Source organism: Podarcis erhardii (assembly GCF_964252035.2).
Source record: "Podarcis erhardii genome assembly, chromosome: 2".
Lineage (NCBI taxonomy): Eukaryota > Metazoa > Chordata > Lepidosauria > Squamata > Lacertidae > Podarcis > Podarcis erhardii.
Window position 1 is genome coordinate 56,749,493 of NC_138498.1, and position 17,910 is coordinate 56,767,402.

General features: G+C 42.8%; 2 protein-coding genes across 3 annotated transcripts in view; one reads left to right on the top strand and one right to left on the bottom strand.

The window, feature by feature from the left end:
- Window positions 1–17,910, bottom strand: part of GDF9 (growth differentiation factor 9) — a 49,826-nt gene that overhangs the window by 30,025 nt on the left and 1,891 nt on the right. The window lies entirely within an intron of this gene.
- Window positions 1–17,910, top strand: part of SHROOM1 (shroom family member 1) — a 46,761-nt gene that overhangs the window by 12,602 nt on the left and 16,249 nt on the right. For both annotated transcript variants that reach the window (XM_081851047.1, XM_081851046.1), the window contains exon 2: window positions 14,171–16,932. In XM_081851047.1, the coding sequence (XP_081707173.1) occupies window positions 14,317–16,932 (2,616 nt within the window). In that variant the 5' untranslated portion in view covers window positions 14,171–14,316. The remainder of the gene's footprint in view (window positions 1–14,170; window positions 16,933–17,910) is intronic.

Consider the following 17,910-nt stretch of genomic DNA (forward strand, 5'->3'; position numbering starts at 1 on the left):
GAATTCAAATAGGAAGCCCATAATGATGTGAGAATTGGATAAGGCAGAAGTTAAGGAAGATGGGTCAAGCAGAAAACTGAATCTTGCTTAGAAATGCTCAAGACCCAAGTACTCATTAGCCATGAGTACTTGACCTGGAGGCTGCTATATAATAATGGATCCCAGCCAATCAGGAAACCATGCTGGAGGCCACTCAGAGCCTGCATGTCCAGTGTGATGGCCAAGAAAGATGGCTTGAGTTTTATTTTCAATTCTCAGCCAATTTGGAGTATTCTGACTGCTGAACGATAACTTTTTTTAAAAAAAACCAACTTGTTTCCCTATTATAACAATATACTGTACATTCTTCTCTTCGGCACAAATAAATGCCACTGAAGACCTGCATAATCCTTGCATAGTTTCAGAGGTTATTGACAGATATCAGTTGAAACATGCATTCTGAAGACCAATTGATTTTGGACGCAGGACGATTTAACCAATGGAATAGTTTGTTTCATTTGTTTGTGATTGCCAGACTCTGCACAATGTGGAGCAAGAGATCAGGCCGAAACACTTAGGGGGATGTTTGCAGAGTTGGGCGATGTGGAGAAAGCCATCCATCATGCAACTGCTTGGGGGAAAAACGAAGGTATAATAACTCTTCCCCACTATTTTAAGAGAGATTTGGATATCCCAGGTACAAAATTGACACTTGGAGATTTATTTGGTGTGTATATACATGTGTGTCTGTGTATTTATTCAAAAGTACAGTTTATAACAATAAAAAATACACTTGGAGACTTCTAACTCCCAATGAAAATCAATGAATTTAGCTGATTGCAGTCCTGTACATACCTCCATAGACGTAGTCCCCATTTAGTTAAATGAGACTTACTCTAAGGAAAGAGGGTATAGGATTGCCACTCCAGAAAGCAGCTGCCTTTTTGGTTTGGAATGTGCCCTGTCTCCTAAATCCCATGTAGGACTGGTTCAGGGACTTTTGCCACTGTCGGTGGGACAGGACTCCCCCACCCCCCGTTATATCAGAGGATTCTGAAGCACAGCTTCAGTTAGCATTAGATACCAGACGTGCTAGAAGCAGTGTAATAGTAGAAGAGGACAGGAATGTGTTTCCTTAAGCTGCTGGTGAGGTCAGGGAAGCTCACTCTAGGTGGTTAGGTCTAAAATGCTCAATAAAGAATTGGTAAAGCCAAGATAGGTATAGGCCTGTTTGTAAGAGTCTAGACACAGGCTTCTAACACAGCCCACAGCCCTAGGATTCTGCTAATCCAGATGGCTGTTCCCTACCAGATGGGGAACCTGTGGCCCTCCAGATGTTAGACTGCAGTCCCCATCACCGGGAGTTGGCCTGGGCCTAGATAGTTGAACTGGCTCTGACCACCAGGTCCAAACATCTGTTTCCAGCTCATTCATCCTTGCTGGACATTAATATTACTGGTTATCATATTACAACTTTACTTTCACAGTGGTACCTCGGGTTAAGAACTTAATTCGTTCCGGAGGTCCGTTCTTAACCTGAAACTGTTCTTAACCTGAAGCACCACTTTAGCTAATGGGGCCTCCTGCTGCCACTGGAGCACAATTTCTGTTCTCATCCTGAAGCAAAGTTCTTAACCCGAGGTACTATATCTTGGTTGGCAGAGTCTGTAACCTGAAGCGTCTGTAACCCGAGGTACCACTGTATTTCTATCTGTTCTCCTTCACTGTTGCACAGCATTACAATGTCTGTAATTATAGTTATTATAGTGACAGACAGACCCAGAAACCAAAGCAGAGAGACCCAGTTAAAGGTTTTACACTGACCTTAGTTAAGGATGGGTACAAGGAAGGCAGTGCAACTCATCCTGCACTGCAGTCCTGATGAATGTGGCTCACGGCTAAAAACTAACAAATTTCCATGCCTTGGTTTTGTTAGCTCTGTCGTAGGGGTGGATTTTATTAAGAGCAGAGCAGTGGAGTGTATTGCTAGAGGAAATGCACTGTTTAAGCAGAGACCCGGCTTGTAAAAAGGTTCACTTTTCATGAGTTCAGTTTGAAATCAGAGGGAAGGCAAAAGGCTCTGAGTTTATGGTAGTTTATGTCTGTGAAAATGATGGTGTAGACTAAGAAACTGACATATGCACATTTTCCCTTGCTTGGGCCTCTTGGGCAGTAATGATAGAGGATATTTTTCTGCTTCACCACAACTCATTATATTTATACACATTATATTATACAAACACACACACATCTGCTGGAAAATTGCTATTCTGCCCAGACCAAGATCACAGTATCCCATTTCTTGTATTGCCAGCTATGGCCAGATTGCAGTCTTTAACGGGATCTCATTTACCCCTTAGCTTCAGGCAGCTCAGATAAAGCCCAGAAAGACAGGTTGTAATCCAATACCTTATTTGAGACTTCAAATGCCCTGAGAGATGCTGATCACCAAAGTTTGCCGGAGGGTTCAGAGGGTAATTGTCAGTTAAACCTGTGTTTGCTGCGAGAAAAACAGTGTTATGTAGATAATCCTCATGAACTCTGTGGAATGATGGCTTGACTCTGGGCTTGTCCACACTGAACTTTACCATGCATCTGAGGCTGTCTGAGTCCAAGATTTCTGGGCATCCATGCTTTCGTTGACTAAATTTGGATTTCCTCAGACCTTGAAAAATCCAAAAAGTAAAGCAAAACCCAAAGTAAATCTGCTGCTATACAGACTATGGCTGTTTGCATTCTAGTCAGTCTATCAACAGTTTGCACCTGGGCAGCTGATGGCACAGGCACAGTGAAATCTACTCAGAGTCGCATAGTGATTTCATGTTCTTTATTGTATCTCATAAACAGTGAATTCTCCCCCAGAACCTCAGGCTTTTTATACATTATTTACACAATGGGTCCCATGGGATTGGCTGACTCTGCTTCCCTCCTAGAGCCTGATTGGGCTGCTCCTGCAGGCCAACCCAGTTGTTGCATTCTAGGATCCTAGCTCAGTACATAACACACAGTCTTCCTCAGACTCCGAAGGCCTTCTGGTGGTTCCCTCACTGTGAGAAGTGAGGTTACAGGGAACCAGGCAGAAGGCCTTCTCGGTAGTGGCGTCCACCTTGTGGAATGCCCTCCCATCAGATGTCAATGAAATAAACAACTACAGTGGTACCTCGGGTTAACAACTTAATTCGTTCTGGAGGTCCGTTCTTAACCTGAAACTGTTCTTAACCTGAGGTACCACTTTAGCTAATGGGGCCTCCTGCTGCTGCTGTGTTGCCACCGAGAGATTTCTGTTCTCATCCTGAAGCAAAGTTATTAACCTGATGCACTATTTCTGTGTTAGTGGAGTCTGTAACCTGAAGCGTCTGTAACCCGAGGTACCACTGTACAGTGGTGCCCCGCAAGACGAATGCCTCGCAAGACAAAAAACCCACTAGACGAAATGGTTTTCTGTTTTTCGAGGCGCTTCGCAAGACGAATTTCCCTATGGGCTTGCGAGTCTTGCGAGTTTTCCCCCTTTTTTCCCCTTTTTCTAAGCCGCTAAGCCGCTAATAGGGACGCTTCGCAAGACGAAAAAACCACTAGACGAAGAGACTCGCGGAACGGATTCTTTTCGTCTTGCGAGGCACCACTGTATCTGACTTTTGCAAAACATCTGAAGGCAGCTCTGTTTAGGGAAGTTTTTGTTTGATGTTTTATCGTGTTTTTAATATTCTGTTAGGAGCCTTGCCAAAGTGCACTTCTCTGCATGCACGGCGAAATGCGGAAGTATACACTTCCAGGTTTGCCGCATTCGTAACCCGAACTTTACGTATCCAGGGCAGTATGTAACTAGAGGGTCCACTGCATTGTTATTGTTTAGGAGCCCCCCCCCCAGTTCTGTAAATTTAAGTTGCCTTAAACTGTTTTTAACATTGTGTTTTAATTGCTATAATCTGACCTGGGACCAGTGGCGTAGCGTGGGTTATCAGCAAGGCAAGTAATTTGCGCCCCCTAACCCATGGATTTGCGCCCCCTAACCCGTGGATTTCCCTAACCCCCAGATGTTGCGCCCGGTGCGGCCGGGCCCCCCTGCACCCCCCGCGCTACGCCACTGCCTGGGACCAGGGGATGAAGGATGAGTAATAAATTGTCGTAATAACAATAGCTAGGAGAAAATCAGCTGTGGAGGTGGAATGCAAGGGAGAAGTGCTGGGTGGGAAGAGGGTTAAGTCCGGCATAGGCAAACTTGGCCCTCTAGATGTTTTGGGACTGCAACTCCCATCATCCCTAGCTAACAGGACCAGTGGTCAGGGATGATGGGAGTTGTAGTCCCAAAACATCTGGAGGGCCGAGTTTGCCTATGCCTGGGTTAAGTACTCACCATCACTATCAGTTTCCTTCCACATGTTATACCCAGGTTTCTGTAATTAGGTTTCCCCTGAATGTCCAGCCTGGCCCAGAAGGTGGTGCCTTCCCCACAGATTTTTTTTTGCTTATAAATCAGGTGAAGCTACAGGTGCCAACCCTGTAGGCGAATGGAATCTGAAGAATTTAGTTTAATATTTACCTTAGCCATTTGTACTTTGATAAGCAATGGGTCATTCACAGCTGGGTACAAGACATAACACTGGTAGGCTAGTCGTGGTGTTTGCTTTACATTTCACATGCTTATTGATCGCATTCTTTTGAGGACGGCTGGATTTTGAAAAAAAGATTAATGGCAGGTGGTGGTGGTTGTCTCACATTTCTGAGAAGCCATTGGGAAAAGGCCTGCTCAGTACCTAAATTACTGATATGAAACACATAAATTAACTACAAATTAGATTCTCTCGCCAGCTGCAAGACAATGGACCAAGTAGGCAATCACTTCAGGGCATGCCCCAACAACATCTTATAACCCCAAAGATGTTTCTATGCTGCTCTGTTTTTGATTTTTAGGGTTTTGTTGCTGTTTTGTTTGATACTGCATTACTGTATTATATTGTAGCTTGTCCGTTTCATTGTTATAAATATTGTATTTGTTTTTTTGTAAACCTCTTGGAGACTGTTTTAAGGATTAAGCGATATACAAATATATTAAATAGGCAAATAAAAATGAACCCCATAAGGCATTGCAGAATAAAATGAGCAGAGAGTGAGAGGCTGGTGGTTGTCTGAGGACTTTAAGAAAAAGGCCCTGGTCAGAACACAGGAAGAGCCCCAGGCAGATCAAGCTAAAGGCCAACCAGCGCTGGAGGCAGTAAACGTCTGAAAACCAGTTACTGGGGACAAAAGGAGGGGAGAGTGCTATTGCCTTCAGGTACTCCATGTAGGCAGTGGTGGACGTTGGGCTCTCAGATTTCAGTGGCACCCTGTGTCACCGCTGCCTGCAAGGAGAACCTGAAGGCAATAGCACTCTCCTCTCCTGTTGTTACCAGTAACTGGTTTTCAGAGATGAAATGCTCAGAGCAGTGTGATGCAGGGGACTATGCCTCTGAATACCAGTTTCTGAGAATCTGTACTGGTTGTGGGCTTCCTGTGGGCCTCTGATTGGTCCTTGTGAGAACAGAATGCTGGACTAGATAGCCCACTGGCCTGATGCAGCAGAGCTCTTAGGTTCTTCTGAAAGATGGTTGGCTTTAGACTAAAGGTAAAGGGACCCTGACCATTAGGTCCAGTTGTGACCGACTCTGGGGTTGTGGTGCTAATCTCGCTTTATTGGCTGAGGGAGCCGGCGTACAGCTTCCAGGTCATGTGGCCAGCATGACTAAGCCGCTTCTGGCAAACCAGAGCAGTGCACGGAAATGCCGTTTACCTTCCCGCCAGAGCGATACCTATTTATCTACTTGCCCTTTGACATGCTTTCGAACTGCTAGGTTGGCAGGAGCAGGGACCGAGCAACAGGAGCTCACCCCGTCGCGGGGATTCGAACCGCCAACCTTCTGATCAGCAAGTCCTAGGCTCTGTGGTTTAACCCACAGTGCCACCTGCGTCCCACTGGCTTTAGACTAGGAGGACATAAATTGCAAACCCTGCTTAGTCATGATGTTCATGAAGAAACATTGTGCTGGTCATATAAAGCAGTACAACTATCTCATCCTAGCCTATGTTTCATGATTATTATGGGGAAATAAAACCATGGCCCTTTTAAAGGTGATGGCTGATTTCCTTCTTGCTTTCCACCATCCAGCCCCCTGCAATGGCAGCATGTATTAAAGCACTTGGCTCCATTTGCTATTTCTCTGGCCTCTGATAATCACTTAGTTTAATGTAATCCCCACCCCCACCCCTGGCAGAGAATTACAATCACAACACCGAGTGCCTTCCCTTCAATATGCTTTGAGTTATCCCAGCAGTCTGCAATATGAGATTGCCAGGACATTTCTGGAAAGTAGCATTGTGGCTGTTTTTAGCCACAAAACAGTTTCTGAAAATAAAAGTGTCACTTTAGACATGAGCTGGATTTTCAGCAAATGAATGTGTTCCTTTCTTCCAGATGCAAAAGGTGCTTTGGCTGTGTGTAGTTATTGCTAGCTTTTCAAAACGCGCGGAGACTGAAGCTGCTGGTTTCATCACTTTGCTTGGGAATGTAAAAAGCTTTTCTCAATATGTGTTTTCTCTTCCAGAACGTTTACACATAAAGAGTAATGTTTTGGCATTGTTTGAGGATTTGCAGAGGCCTGGGGAAAAACTTAAGTGTGATCCATGCTCTTTGTGCAGATAAAAGAGTGCACTTTTTTTTATCTCACATAGATTCCACCTAAACATTAGGAAGAACTTCCTGACAGTAAGAGCTGTTCGACAGTGGAATTTGCTGCCAAGGAGTGTGGTGGAGTCTCCTTCTTTGGAGGTCTTTAAGCAGAGGCTTGACAACCATATATCAGGAGTGCTCTGATGGTGTTTCCTGCTTGGCAGGGAGTTGGACTTGATGGCCCTTGTGGTCTCTTCCAACTCTATGATTCTATGATTCTAGATTTCAAAACTATCGTGCACATTAAAATCAGTGGAACTTACAAATGCTTAGGCTGGACAATGCATGGGACTAAGTCCGACTGAATTCACTGGGGCTTATTTCTCAATAAACAAGTACGGGATTGGCTTGTTGGTTTACATCCCATCATATATTCAGAATGGCCTTGACATAAACATTGCATTCACCACTTGGGGTTGGAGGAAGTCCTGTTGATGTGTGTAATAGATGCAAAATTTACCCAGGGTCCTCCCTCCTGCTTGGGCCTTTGTAGTTTAGTTTACAATTCCAAGTGACATCATTTTACAATTCCAAGTGACATCATTAATTTAGAAGGTTTTCCAACCACTGGGTGTTATTCTCTGGGAATGCATCTCAAACAACCTCCAATTAATGGGGTTAATTTTCCATCCAAATCTAAAAAGTCTGTAGAATAGTGGGGAGGGAGTTTAGTAGAAAATATATATATATAAGCAGGCCAGGTTTTCTATAGACTTGCTTACTCAGGCTATGACTATTAAAAACATTTAAAGAGAGCTACTTAATGTCAAATTGACTGTTGCTTTATTAAGCTCTTGGAATGAACTCGATGGCAGCCAAGAAGGTATTACATGGTCATTTGTAAATCAAAGGTACTATGGCATTTTCACAAGGTGTGTGCTTGAATTTCTCTGTTCCTTGTTTGGATTTCTCAGCTTCTCTAGAAATGAAGAGTTACCTAAATGTCAAATAGGTTGTTCTGATTTAGAAGCCCAGTTAAGTCCCACTTTGCACCATAGTGGGTGTCATTCAAGTAAGCATTTCTCAGAGTAAAGGTAAAGGACCCCTGACCGTTGAATCCATCTTGCTTTACTGGCCGAGGGAGCCGGCATACAGCTTCCGGGTCATGTGGCCAGCATGACTAAGCCGCTTCTGGCGAACCAGAGCAGTGCACGGAAACACTATTTACCTTCCCACCAGAGTGGTACCTATTTATCTACTTGCACTTTGACGTGCTTTTGAACTGCTAGGTTGGCAGGAGCAGGGACCGAGCAATGGGAGCTCACCCCGTCACGGGGATTCGAACCACCGACTGAAATTAATGAACATGACTTAGTTACACCCATTTATTTCGATAGGTCTGCTCTGAGTAAAACTTTGTTGATTACCAGCCAAGGATCTGGTTTTTATCCCCAAAGAACCCATTGAAAACCCTTCCCCCTATCAATGACGCCCTTGGTCCTCTTTGTTCTTTTCTTAGGAGCTGCCTCACTTGTTTGCTATGTCTTGTAAAAACGTAGCTCCACTTTATAAATTAACTTATTGTAATGACTCCCCACCCCCCCACCTCCGTCTGCGCTGCACTTTGGCTGCTTTCCACATTCCCCTTGGCTCAAAATGATTGATAGCGAAACTGTCCTTGAAGCAGTGCAGGAATGCTAAGCTTTTTTGTTCGAAGCCTGGTCTCCTCCAGTGAAATACCTTCTTTCGGTCTCTCTGTTCCGTTGAAAATCATATCCTTATGGAGGAATGAATTTAGCAGGTTTCCCAACCACTGGGTGTTATCCTCTGGGAATGCATCTCCAACAACCTCCAATTAATGGGGTTGATTTGGCATCATTTGGACCACAGATTTGGCAAAGGGATGACCAGTGTGACCTTGCACGTTAGAATCAGAATCCCCAGGAAACTCCTATGAAGTAAGGAGCGATGGGTGGATGTGTCCCTCATAGTTTTTCTCCTCTCCAAATCGTATACTCTTAGAATTGGGAAGGACCCTCAAGCATCATCTAGTCCAACTCCTTGCAATGCAAGAATCGCAACTAAAGAATCCCTGATAGATGACCATCCAGCCTCTCCAATAAAGGAGGTTTGAAAACTTCGACTGCAGGCCTCAGTCTGGTGGCATGTTAAACATCAATTTTGGGTGCACAGTTCTGTGACCACTGACGTATGTTACATGCTGCTGAGGAGCATCTGATGCCTTGCTTTGAGGTCCTTCTTATTGTGACGAGGTGCTTACAGAGGGTTCTGATTATTTATGGCAGCAGGCATATCAAGTTGTTAATAGCAAAAGGCACTGCAGCTGCCAATTGCTGCCTGTTCCAGCCCTATAAAAGTGGACTAGTTTTTAAAACCTTTGGCAGATTTACACTCTAGTAGCTGCCATGTCATATTTCTAATAATGGAGCATCTGTGGGCTGCTGCTTGCCTTTTCCATTACTGTCTGAATAGTTGCACTTGGTTTGGTGTGTTTTGCAGGGCCAAAAGTATTTGCCTGTCATTATGATGTATAGTGCACAACCAACAAAGCAGTTTATCATCAATATGGATGATGTCTCTGGTATTTCATTCTGGTGTTCCTTCCTTCCATAATCTGGAGGAAGAGCTTCCAGACTATATTTTAAATAATAATGATGATGATGATAATGATGATAATAATAGAGAACATTAAGTGACTAAATCAATGTGGCCTTTCATCCCAGCAGCTAACCAAGCACAAATCTATAACTACTTAGGTTTTTGATGAGGCAATGGAGACAATTAGAGAATGATTTTCTCTTGTACTATAAACTAGGTGTTGGATTGATGTGTGTAATTGCGTTAGAAATTATTTAGTCAGCATGCATTTATGAGCCTGGCACCCTGGGCCCAGAAAAAGCTGCAGGAAAATAAGTTTCATTGCCACTGAAACTGCTGCATAATCCTTTAAAACATAAATATTTGGCTGCCCTGTTGTTTGCCATGGAAAAAAGAACATTCCAGTCTTGCAATGTGCAACTAGTATATTTTATATTGGCATATAAATGTGTGCTTTATACTTTCATTGTTTAGAAAACATTGCATAGGTGATATCTAACAACAGGAAGATTAGACAGAATCTAGACAGTTTAAGTGATCATTGCTAATGATGTTGAGCTTCTGTAGTAACTCTATTGCACGTTTTATGGGCATGCCCCAAATTACTAAAACTCTACATTCATGGAAATACTGTAGGTCATGATTTACTGGAAAATTGTTTGGTGCCCAGGGTAATTTTTGAGGTAACAGGGAAGTTCTTGAGATAACAGCTCATTGCTAATTGCAGATTGGATGGCTGTTTAGATTCAGAAAACAAAACCCTCTATTCTTTGGGTGTATGGATACCAAGGGTATGGAACATAGATTATACGACAAACTTGACAGCTATGGTAAGTGTCAGAGGGTAACTTCCAATGATGTCTTCCTGCTTGTGCAATAGAAACCCAGCTTAGCAAAGGGAATTTTGGCCTGTCGTAGGGAGAAGGAGAGGAAGAAGCAGCAGCCCTGTTGCACAAGCAGATGCCCTCTGAAATATAAGAGTCGCAAAGTGATTTCATGCTCTTTATTCAGCTCATAGTGGTGAGGAGGAATGAATGAAAGTCCCCTCAAGGTATCTGCTTTATATACATTATTTACACAATGGGCTGCACATGATTGGCTAATTCCGGAATTCTACTGTAAGCCAATCAGGTTGTGGATTCACTTCTATCTGGAGCATGATTGGGTAGTTCCTGCCAACCAATCATACTGCTGCATTGTTCTAGGACCAATCAGACTGCTGCATTCTGAATCCTATTGTTCTAGGACCAATCAGACTGCTGCCTTTTGGATCCTATTGTTCTAGGGCCAATCAGACTGCTGCAGTTTGGATCCTATTCAACCCAGTACATAACACCCTCTCACCTCTTTGTTGGATCTCATGCAGAGAAGGAAAGCAGCATGGTCATACACTTAGAGGCAGAGTTCATTTGTACCTAACACTTACCTAACCCATGACGTAGCACAGATGAGCAAATGCATGGACTTCTGGGGAGAAGTTCGTGGCTACTTTGCTCCTTCTCTGGTCCTTCTGCTGCTGTGCAGTGCTTAGTGTAGTTTGGCTTAGTGTATCAACTGAATCCAAATGTGTGGTGTAGCTCTCTCCAGGCAAACCATGAACTGTGAACCATAGGGCAAACCTTAGTTAAAGCTTGTGGTTTGCTTGGAGAGAACTAAACCGTGAGCCTTGCTTCAGATGACCTGCTAAACCAAACCATGGCTTCATTCAGCACAGTAGCAGAACAGCTGGAGAAGGAACAAAGCAGCTGTGATCTCCTCTGGGAGCCCACATGTTTGCTCATTTGCACTAAGCCATGGTTTGGCTTAGCGTTACATGCAAACTGGAACGTTATGCATTGGAACAACAAAGTTCAAGGCGCTATAACATATAGTTCAAACTTGATTTATGTTAAGACTGAGATTAATACAATATGTCAGAATATGTAAATAGAGTGAGTGATATTTATTAAATTATTCATCATGGAAGCTATGCTAAGTTATAAACTGTTTTGTGATTTTTTAAACTATGAAATATGCATTTTACCATTTTCATTATCAATGTGCCTTAATGGTCACAAGACACAGATTACAATTTTAGACTCTGTGGCTCCTTCCATCTTCTGTTAGTTTGTAACCAGTGATATTTGCTTTTAATCACACTTCTTATATTTTGGGTGGAAAGAACCTTGATGACAGGCAGCCACGATGCCTTTACCAGATTAAACAGATATCCAAACACCCAATCTAGAAGATATCCTTAGAACATGCCAGCACAAACATACAATTATCCTCCTTGATAATATGTTATGTTTCAGCAGGCTGGCTAAGCAATGTTGATCATGAGACCATAAATATAACTTGAAAGGGGTTTAATAAAAGTATTGAGGACTGGATTCTACTGTCCCAGGAATTTTGGCCAGAATCAAACCAGTTGCTTTAAATGCACTGATAACCTAGGGGTTCATGCATTCATTCATTCCCTTTGACTGGCAGTTTCCAACAGTTTCAGAAGATGTTTGCTATGTGGCATATGGATGTGGTGGTGATGGAACACCTCTCCAAAGTTCATTTTGGCACACGAAACTAGCTGCAATGTTCTTTGGGTCCAGGTGCTTGTTTACAGACCAGATAATTTCCTGCTGTGGAAGTGAAAGCATTTCTTGTGTAACGTCAAGGACCTCTCCAGTTATCTGCTGACATCGGTAACAAAACTACTTCTGATAATGTATTTTCTGATGGCCATTACCACTACTTTTGTTAGTCCAATATCTGAAGGCAGTCACTTTATTTCTCTGGACTAACTTAATTTAAAAATGTTTTGGGGTGTTGTGTTGTTGTTGTTTTGGACACTCACCAGCTTGCTAAAACCATGGACATAAAATGCCAAAGTTGTCTTAGCATTATTGTTCTCCCATCTTGTCAATGCAGACAGAATTCTGCTTCGTGGGGCAGGGGGAAATCAGACTTCAGACAGTCTAGGACTGGATCCAGACACATCAAAGAAGTGATTTAGTTAAATGAGTGGTAAACTTCACACAGGGAAGTCCTGTTAGCAGAAAGCAGGACTCCGCATCGCCATCTGGTGTTATAGTGTTATAACGCATATAAAGCGCTTTATCTTTACAACTGTAGCTGAGTCCTAGGAAAGGCTTTTGAAAGGTATATAATGATTTCAAAATGTCATCATGGAAATTTGTAGCAATTGTTTTTGTCTAAACATGATTGATCTAGCAGGACCTTTAGTATTTGACATATATTTTGAGCTATTTAGAGAATTCTAGAGAAACAAAGGATAACACGACTTCTTAGTTACAGATAGGTAGCCGTGTTGGTCTGCCATAGTCAAAACAAAACAAATTCCTTCCAGTAGCACCTTAAAGACCAACTAAGTCAGTTCTTGGTATGAGCTTTCGTGTGCATGCACACTTCTTCAGATACTACTTCTTAGGTTTGTCAAGACATTTGTATTAATATGTGCCCACATTTCACAGATAAATTTGAAAGGATCACACACACTTAAAATGCAGGCTTTGGTCAAAATAGGAGGGACACTGCATTTCTACCAGTAAGTTCTGGGCACAGCCAAGGACTTCTAAGTTTTATTTCAGTTGAACAAGTAAGCATGTGTTTCAGCAATTCTCACTGAAATCATTCTGATTTTAACATGTTAAATTTTGACTGAATGGTGCCCTCCTTTGCAAAACTCTGGCCCCTCTTATTTATTTTTACAACTAACTGAAGAAATTGGGCCAGTTCAGATAAAACAATCTTGGCATAATTTATTTATGAAACAAAAAATGAGCATTGTGCCTGGACACCCCCCCCCTTCTCTCCTTCCATTGTGTGCTGGTTTAGGTGCTTGTCTAATGATTTGTGCCCTGTTATACAGAAACCAGGAAATTGTGCCTTAGTCTCTGCCTACTAACCAGGATATGAAAACTAGAAATGGATCAGATTCTGTGTTTGTTCTTAGTTTAATAAACCATGGTTTATTGAGCCAAGATCATTACTTCTGAACTGGCCCACTATTTAAAGTTTGAAAAGTGAACCTTTGGACCCTTATGAAAAAAATGCAGCAATCCTTGCCAGGTCTTCAAAAGTTTTGCTTTTTATATAAATCCTTGTCTCGATGTGATAATGTAGCTAAATATTAACACAGCACCACTTTGTTTGGTAGATGTGATCTTCAACTCAGATGCACTGCAAATAGTTTCCCCAAAGCTTTACACAATTATAAAAATTTCATGTTTTGTGAGAATCAAGATGCCATCAAATCTTATGTTTATAAAACAAAAATGTAAATTACATCTTTCAAATTATAAGCCCCCAAGAAGCATAGTGTTCACTATTTTTGGCTAAGGAACAGGACAAGTTATTTATGAAATACAAGTGTTCACAGCAATGACAAATTAGGGCCACTAATTAGCAAGTGAATCCGTATTCAAGCCTGAGAAAGTCCAGATGTGGAATCAGTTGGGGCAGAGGCAGCTAACATAAGAGTACAGAAGATTCCTAGTGACTCACAGTTGAACTCTGGGTCAAACTCCAAAATGAAAAAAACATGGTTGGGATGGTAAGGAAGCAGACAGTGATGGAGGAAGAACTGGGAACTCATGGAGAGAGACAGGATCAAGAGTCTATGAAAGCAATACACCATTTTTTAGTTTTTTGGGCCAGAGGAGGGTTTCTGTAGGAAACTGTAAGTGTACAGAGACAGCATTGGAAGTCAATGTGAGTGTTACATGGTGAGGAGAAGTACAAGTGAAACTTGTGTAACCTTTTATGTGATTCCTGCTTCTATTAGATATTTGAACTGGCTCTTGTGATCAACCAATCAAATGCTTATGGGTGGGGCTAATGAGGGTGGCCCGTGAATATAACTGGGCTATGTAGTAGTAAGACAGCAGTAAGCAACACTGATGTGTTTCAATTACCTCTTTTCTTTCCTAGGATCATCTCTCCGTTCATGAAGTGCGATGATGACATGTGAAAATATCTGCAACAAAATATGATTAGTCATGGCCATAAAATTAAAGACCTCTTAATATTATGTCAGTTTCTTACTTGGAGGAACAGACTGATTAGTGAAAGAGAATATGTCTTCTGTTGAGAGTGAAATATCAAGATGGAACCTCAGGCATGTCAAAAGAATAGCTGACCTCTTGGAGCCAGTGGCCTCACCTAGCGATGCTAACAGGTTTTCACCAGATAAATCCATCAGTGGCATAGACCGGTGCTTACACATTCCTGGAAAAGCAGACTCTGCTTATAGTTCTTTCTCGGGTGGCTCAAATATCCCAGAGTGTCCTGTCCTATTTTGCTATAATGAGCATGATTCTCTGCCTCTAGAGCAGCTATCATATATGGACTCAGGATATGTTAGAGGCATTTATAATCCCAGTGCAATAAATCCAGCATTTAGACAGATGTATGAAGACAGGGCAGCGGGCAGCCACTATATATTGGAAAATTCTGGCCTTGGCAAGCCATATGGAAGCACTTCTGCCCATGGTATGCCATACCAACCATCACCACCATTGGCTAGATTTCCATCTCCTCACCCACCATCCCCACCAACTCGAGTTGATAGCTATAAAACAAACAGAAATGTAGATCCTGGAATTTGCTTTGACCCCAGTATGCAAGCAGATGTGTGCATTCAAGATACCGACTCTCCAGCAAACTATCACAATGATTACTGGCTCTCTAGATGGGAGGATGAAAGCCCAGTCACAGAAGAGGGTGACAGTTTGTATCCTGTCAGTCAACATATCTCTAGGAATACCAGCTCCACCATATCCACCACACCTTTCATTTTTCAAGAAAATTTAAAATCTGGTTCTCTGGTCAAGACCCGGAATATTTCGTGTGCTCAAAATTCAGTCTGCTCTTATGCATTTCCTGAGCCAATGGAGTCTAAGTCCTCTCCGTCACTACATACCAGCCACAACGCTGTTAATGATACACAAGAGAACAAACAGTATTTTTATGCCTGCAGTGTACACAAACCAGCCTTTGCAGCAGATCTGCCAAGCTGCGTGGCAGTATCCAGCACAAAGAAGGGGCAGCTTCATGGTGTTCTGCATCCATTCAGAGTTGCCGATCGCTCAGGATTGGGCCAGGATGAATACGAAAGCTGTTCAAACTTAAAATACACTGACAGCTCTCTTTCCAACAAGGCTGTGTTAGGAATGATTGAAAGCCATGAAGGCAACAAGAAACATTTCTTCAGCTCTGAAGAAGGAAGCAGAGATGTCTGGCAAGCACTTCTAAATCAGCAATCCAGAATGCAGAAGCCACTGCCTCATGGTTTGGACCTCACAGAAACACCTCACTGGGAAGTCCAGGAGACAGCCAGTGCATTACCATATTATAGTCACGATGCTGAGACCTCTGCTTCCCAACCACTGAATGGGTTTAGAAAAGCAAAGAAAAATGACATGGATAGCAGCCCTGAACTTCTGGTGAACTCCAGGCAAGAGGAAATGCTCAAGCCTGTTTGTTTTCCAAAGCATCATTTTTCTAAGAAAACTGAAAGCCAGCCCCTGGATAACTTTGCCAGTATAAAGATAAACAGAAAGACAACTCCTCTGCTTTACTATCTTTCTGGTGGGAAAAATCCCAGTTTTATGAGTCATGAAAATTGGACTCAAGAAGGAGGAGGAGATGATGTTGCTTTAAGATCTCCAAGGAACAATCTCCCAATCTCTGCAGAGCCGATAGAGATACCAAGGGACACCAACCCATGTGTGGATAATCCTGGCAGCAACCATGAAGGTCAAATTCTAGAGAGTCCTGCATCATCAGTGGATGAGAAGTTCAAGAATGACTATCGGGAAAAACTAAAAGTTGCTCAAAGAAAGGTCCTGAGAGAAACCTCTTTCAAGAGAAAGGATTTGCAAATGAGCTTGCCCGTTCGGCTGAAGCAGACACCGTCTTCAAGGCCATCCATTCAGCATCTCAGGTCTTTGTCATTATCTAGTACAAACGAGGACTCCAAATTCATTCCTTCCTCCAGGCCACTGGAAAGCATCAGCAATGAGGAAGAATCAAAGAGGCCACAAGCTGCCCGAATTGGGGGAAGGAAAAGGGCTACCAAAGAACAGAAAAAAATCTCTTATTCTGAACCCGAGAAACTTAACCAGCTGGATGATCAGAGAGATCAAAGCATTTCGTGGAGAAAGCAAAATGCAAGGTCCCGGTCCGATGAGATCAATGAACAAGACACTAAGATCATTAGAGGTAAAGCTCTGGAAAACCAGGGAAGGTCTCTTTCTAAGGCAGAACTGAAACAAATACAGCACAACGCACTTCTAGACTACATGGAACGAAAAATTGGGCAACGGCCTGCCATTGGGCAGAGCAGCGCACAGCAAAAGCCCCCTTTGCAACCGAGGACTTCAAATTCAAAGAAGTTTGTGGAAGACAGCACTTCCCATCCCAGTGCCAGCAGAAAGCTGAGGAATATGGATGGTTTCTGCCAGTTTCCTGTTCCAGGGAAGACTCAGGAGCCACCCTCTTTCCCTCCTAATTTAACATCTACAACTGCTGCCACCATGACCGACAGACACAGCACCAGTTCCCCAGTGTTTGAAATGGCTAATGAAGGAAGTTGTGCCAGCAAGTGTGACTCAGCTAAAAGTCTTCTTCACTCAGGTTCTGTCTGCAGCAGAAGCCGAGGGAGATCAAAATCAACTCCTCCTCCTGTGCAGGTAAACCAAGTAGCTGTTTAGGTCACATCCACACATTTGTACCACTTTAATAGTCACAGCTTCCCCAGAGAGATGCAACTCCCAGCATCCTTAGTAAATTACAGTTCCCAGGATTGCGAAGTTGATGTGCTTGAAATGTTCTTTTAAGTGTGTGGCGTGGATGTGACCTAAGATATAACTTGCCACTTGAAATTGTATTACTGATAAGTTGCTATTATCAATTATCTAAATGTAGACCAGGGGTCAGCAAACTTTTCCAGCAGGGAAAACTGTCCCTCAGACCTTGGCGGGGGGGGGGGGAGGTTGGACTATATTTGGGGGGGGGAGGGGAGGAATGAACGAATTCCTATGCCCCACAAATAACCCAGAGATGCATTTTAAATAAAAGGACACATTCTACTCATGTAAAAACACGCTGATTCCCGGACCTTCTGCAGGCTGAATTTAGAAGGCGATTGGGCCGGATCCGGCCCCCGGGCCTTAGTTTGCCTACCCATGATGTAGACCATGAAGGAGTATCTTGCAGTGCACCATCAGAATGCATTTTGCCTGGGTAGAAGTCCTCCTGTTGATTGTACTGGAAAGATAACACTGGAGTTTGGAAAGCACATTGAATAAAATAATAAGAAAGCATGCCTTTATTATGTATGGTGCATTCTAATAAATGTTAAAGAAAACTAGCATGAAATGTTAGTTTAGCCTTCCTCAACTTAGGGCCCTTGAGTTGTTTAGCACTAGAATTCTCATCATCCACAACTATTGGTGATCCTGGCTGTGGCTCATGGGAGTTGAAGTCCAACAACATCTAGAGGGCAGGTTGAGAAAATCTGCTCTAATTCAGTAAACTGAACAGTTCCAATTCTTGGTAGCTTAAATTATTCTTAAATTATTTTCATTCTGATTTAAGAAGGGGGCTACCAAGAGTTGGAATTGTTCATATTATAGAATTAGAGCAAACAAAAAATGAAACTGATGATT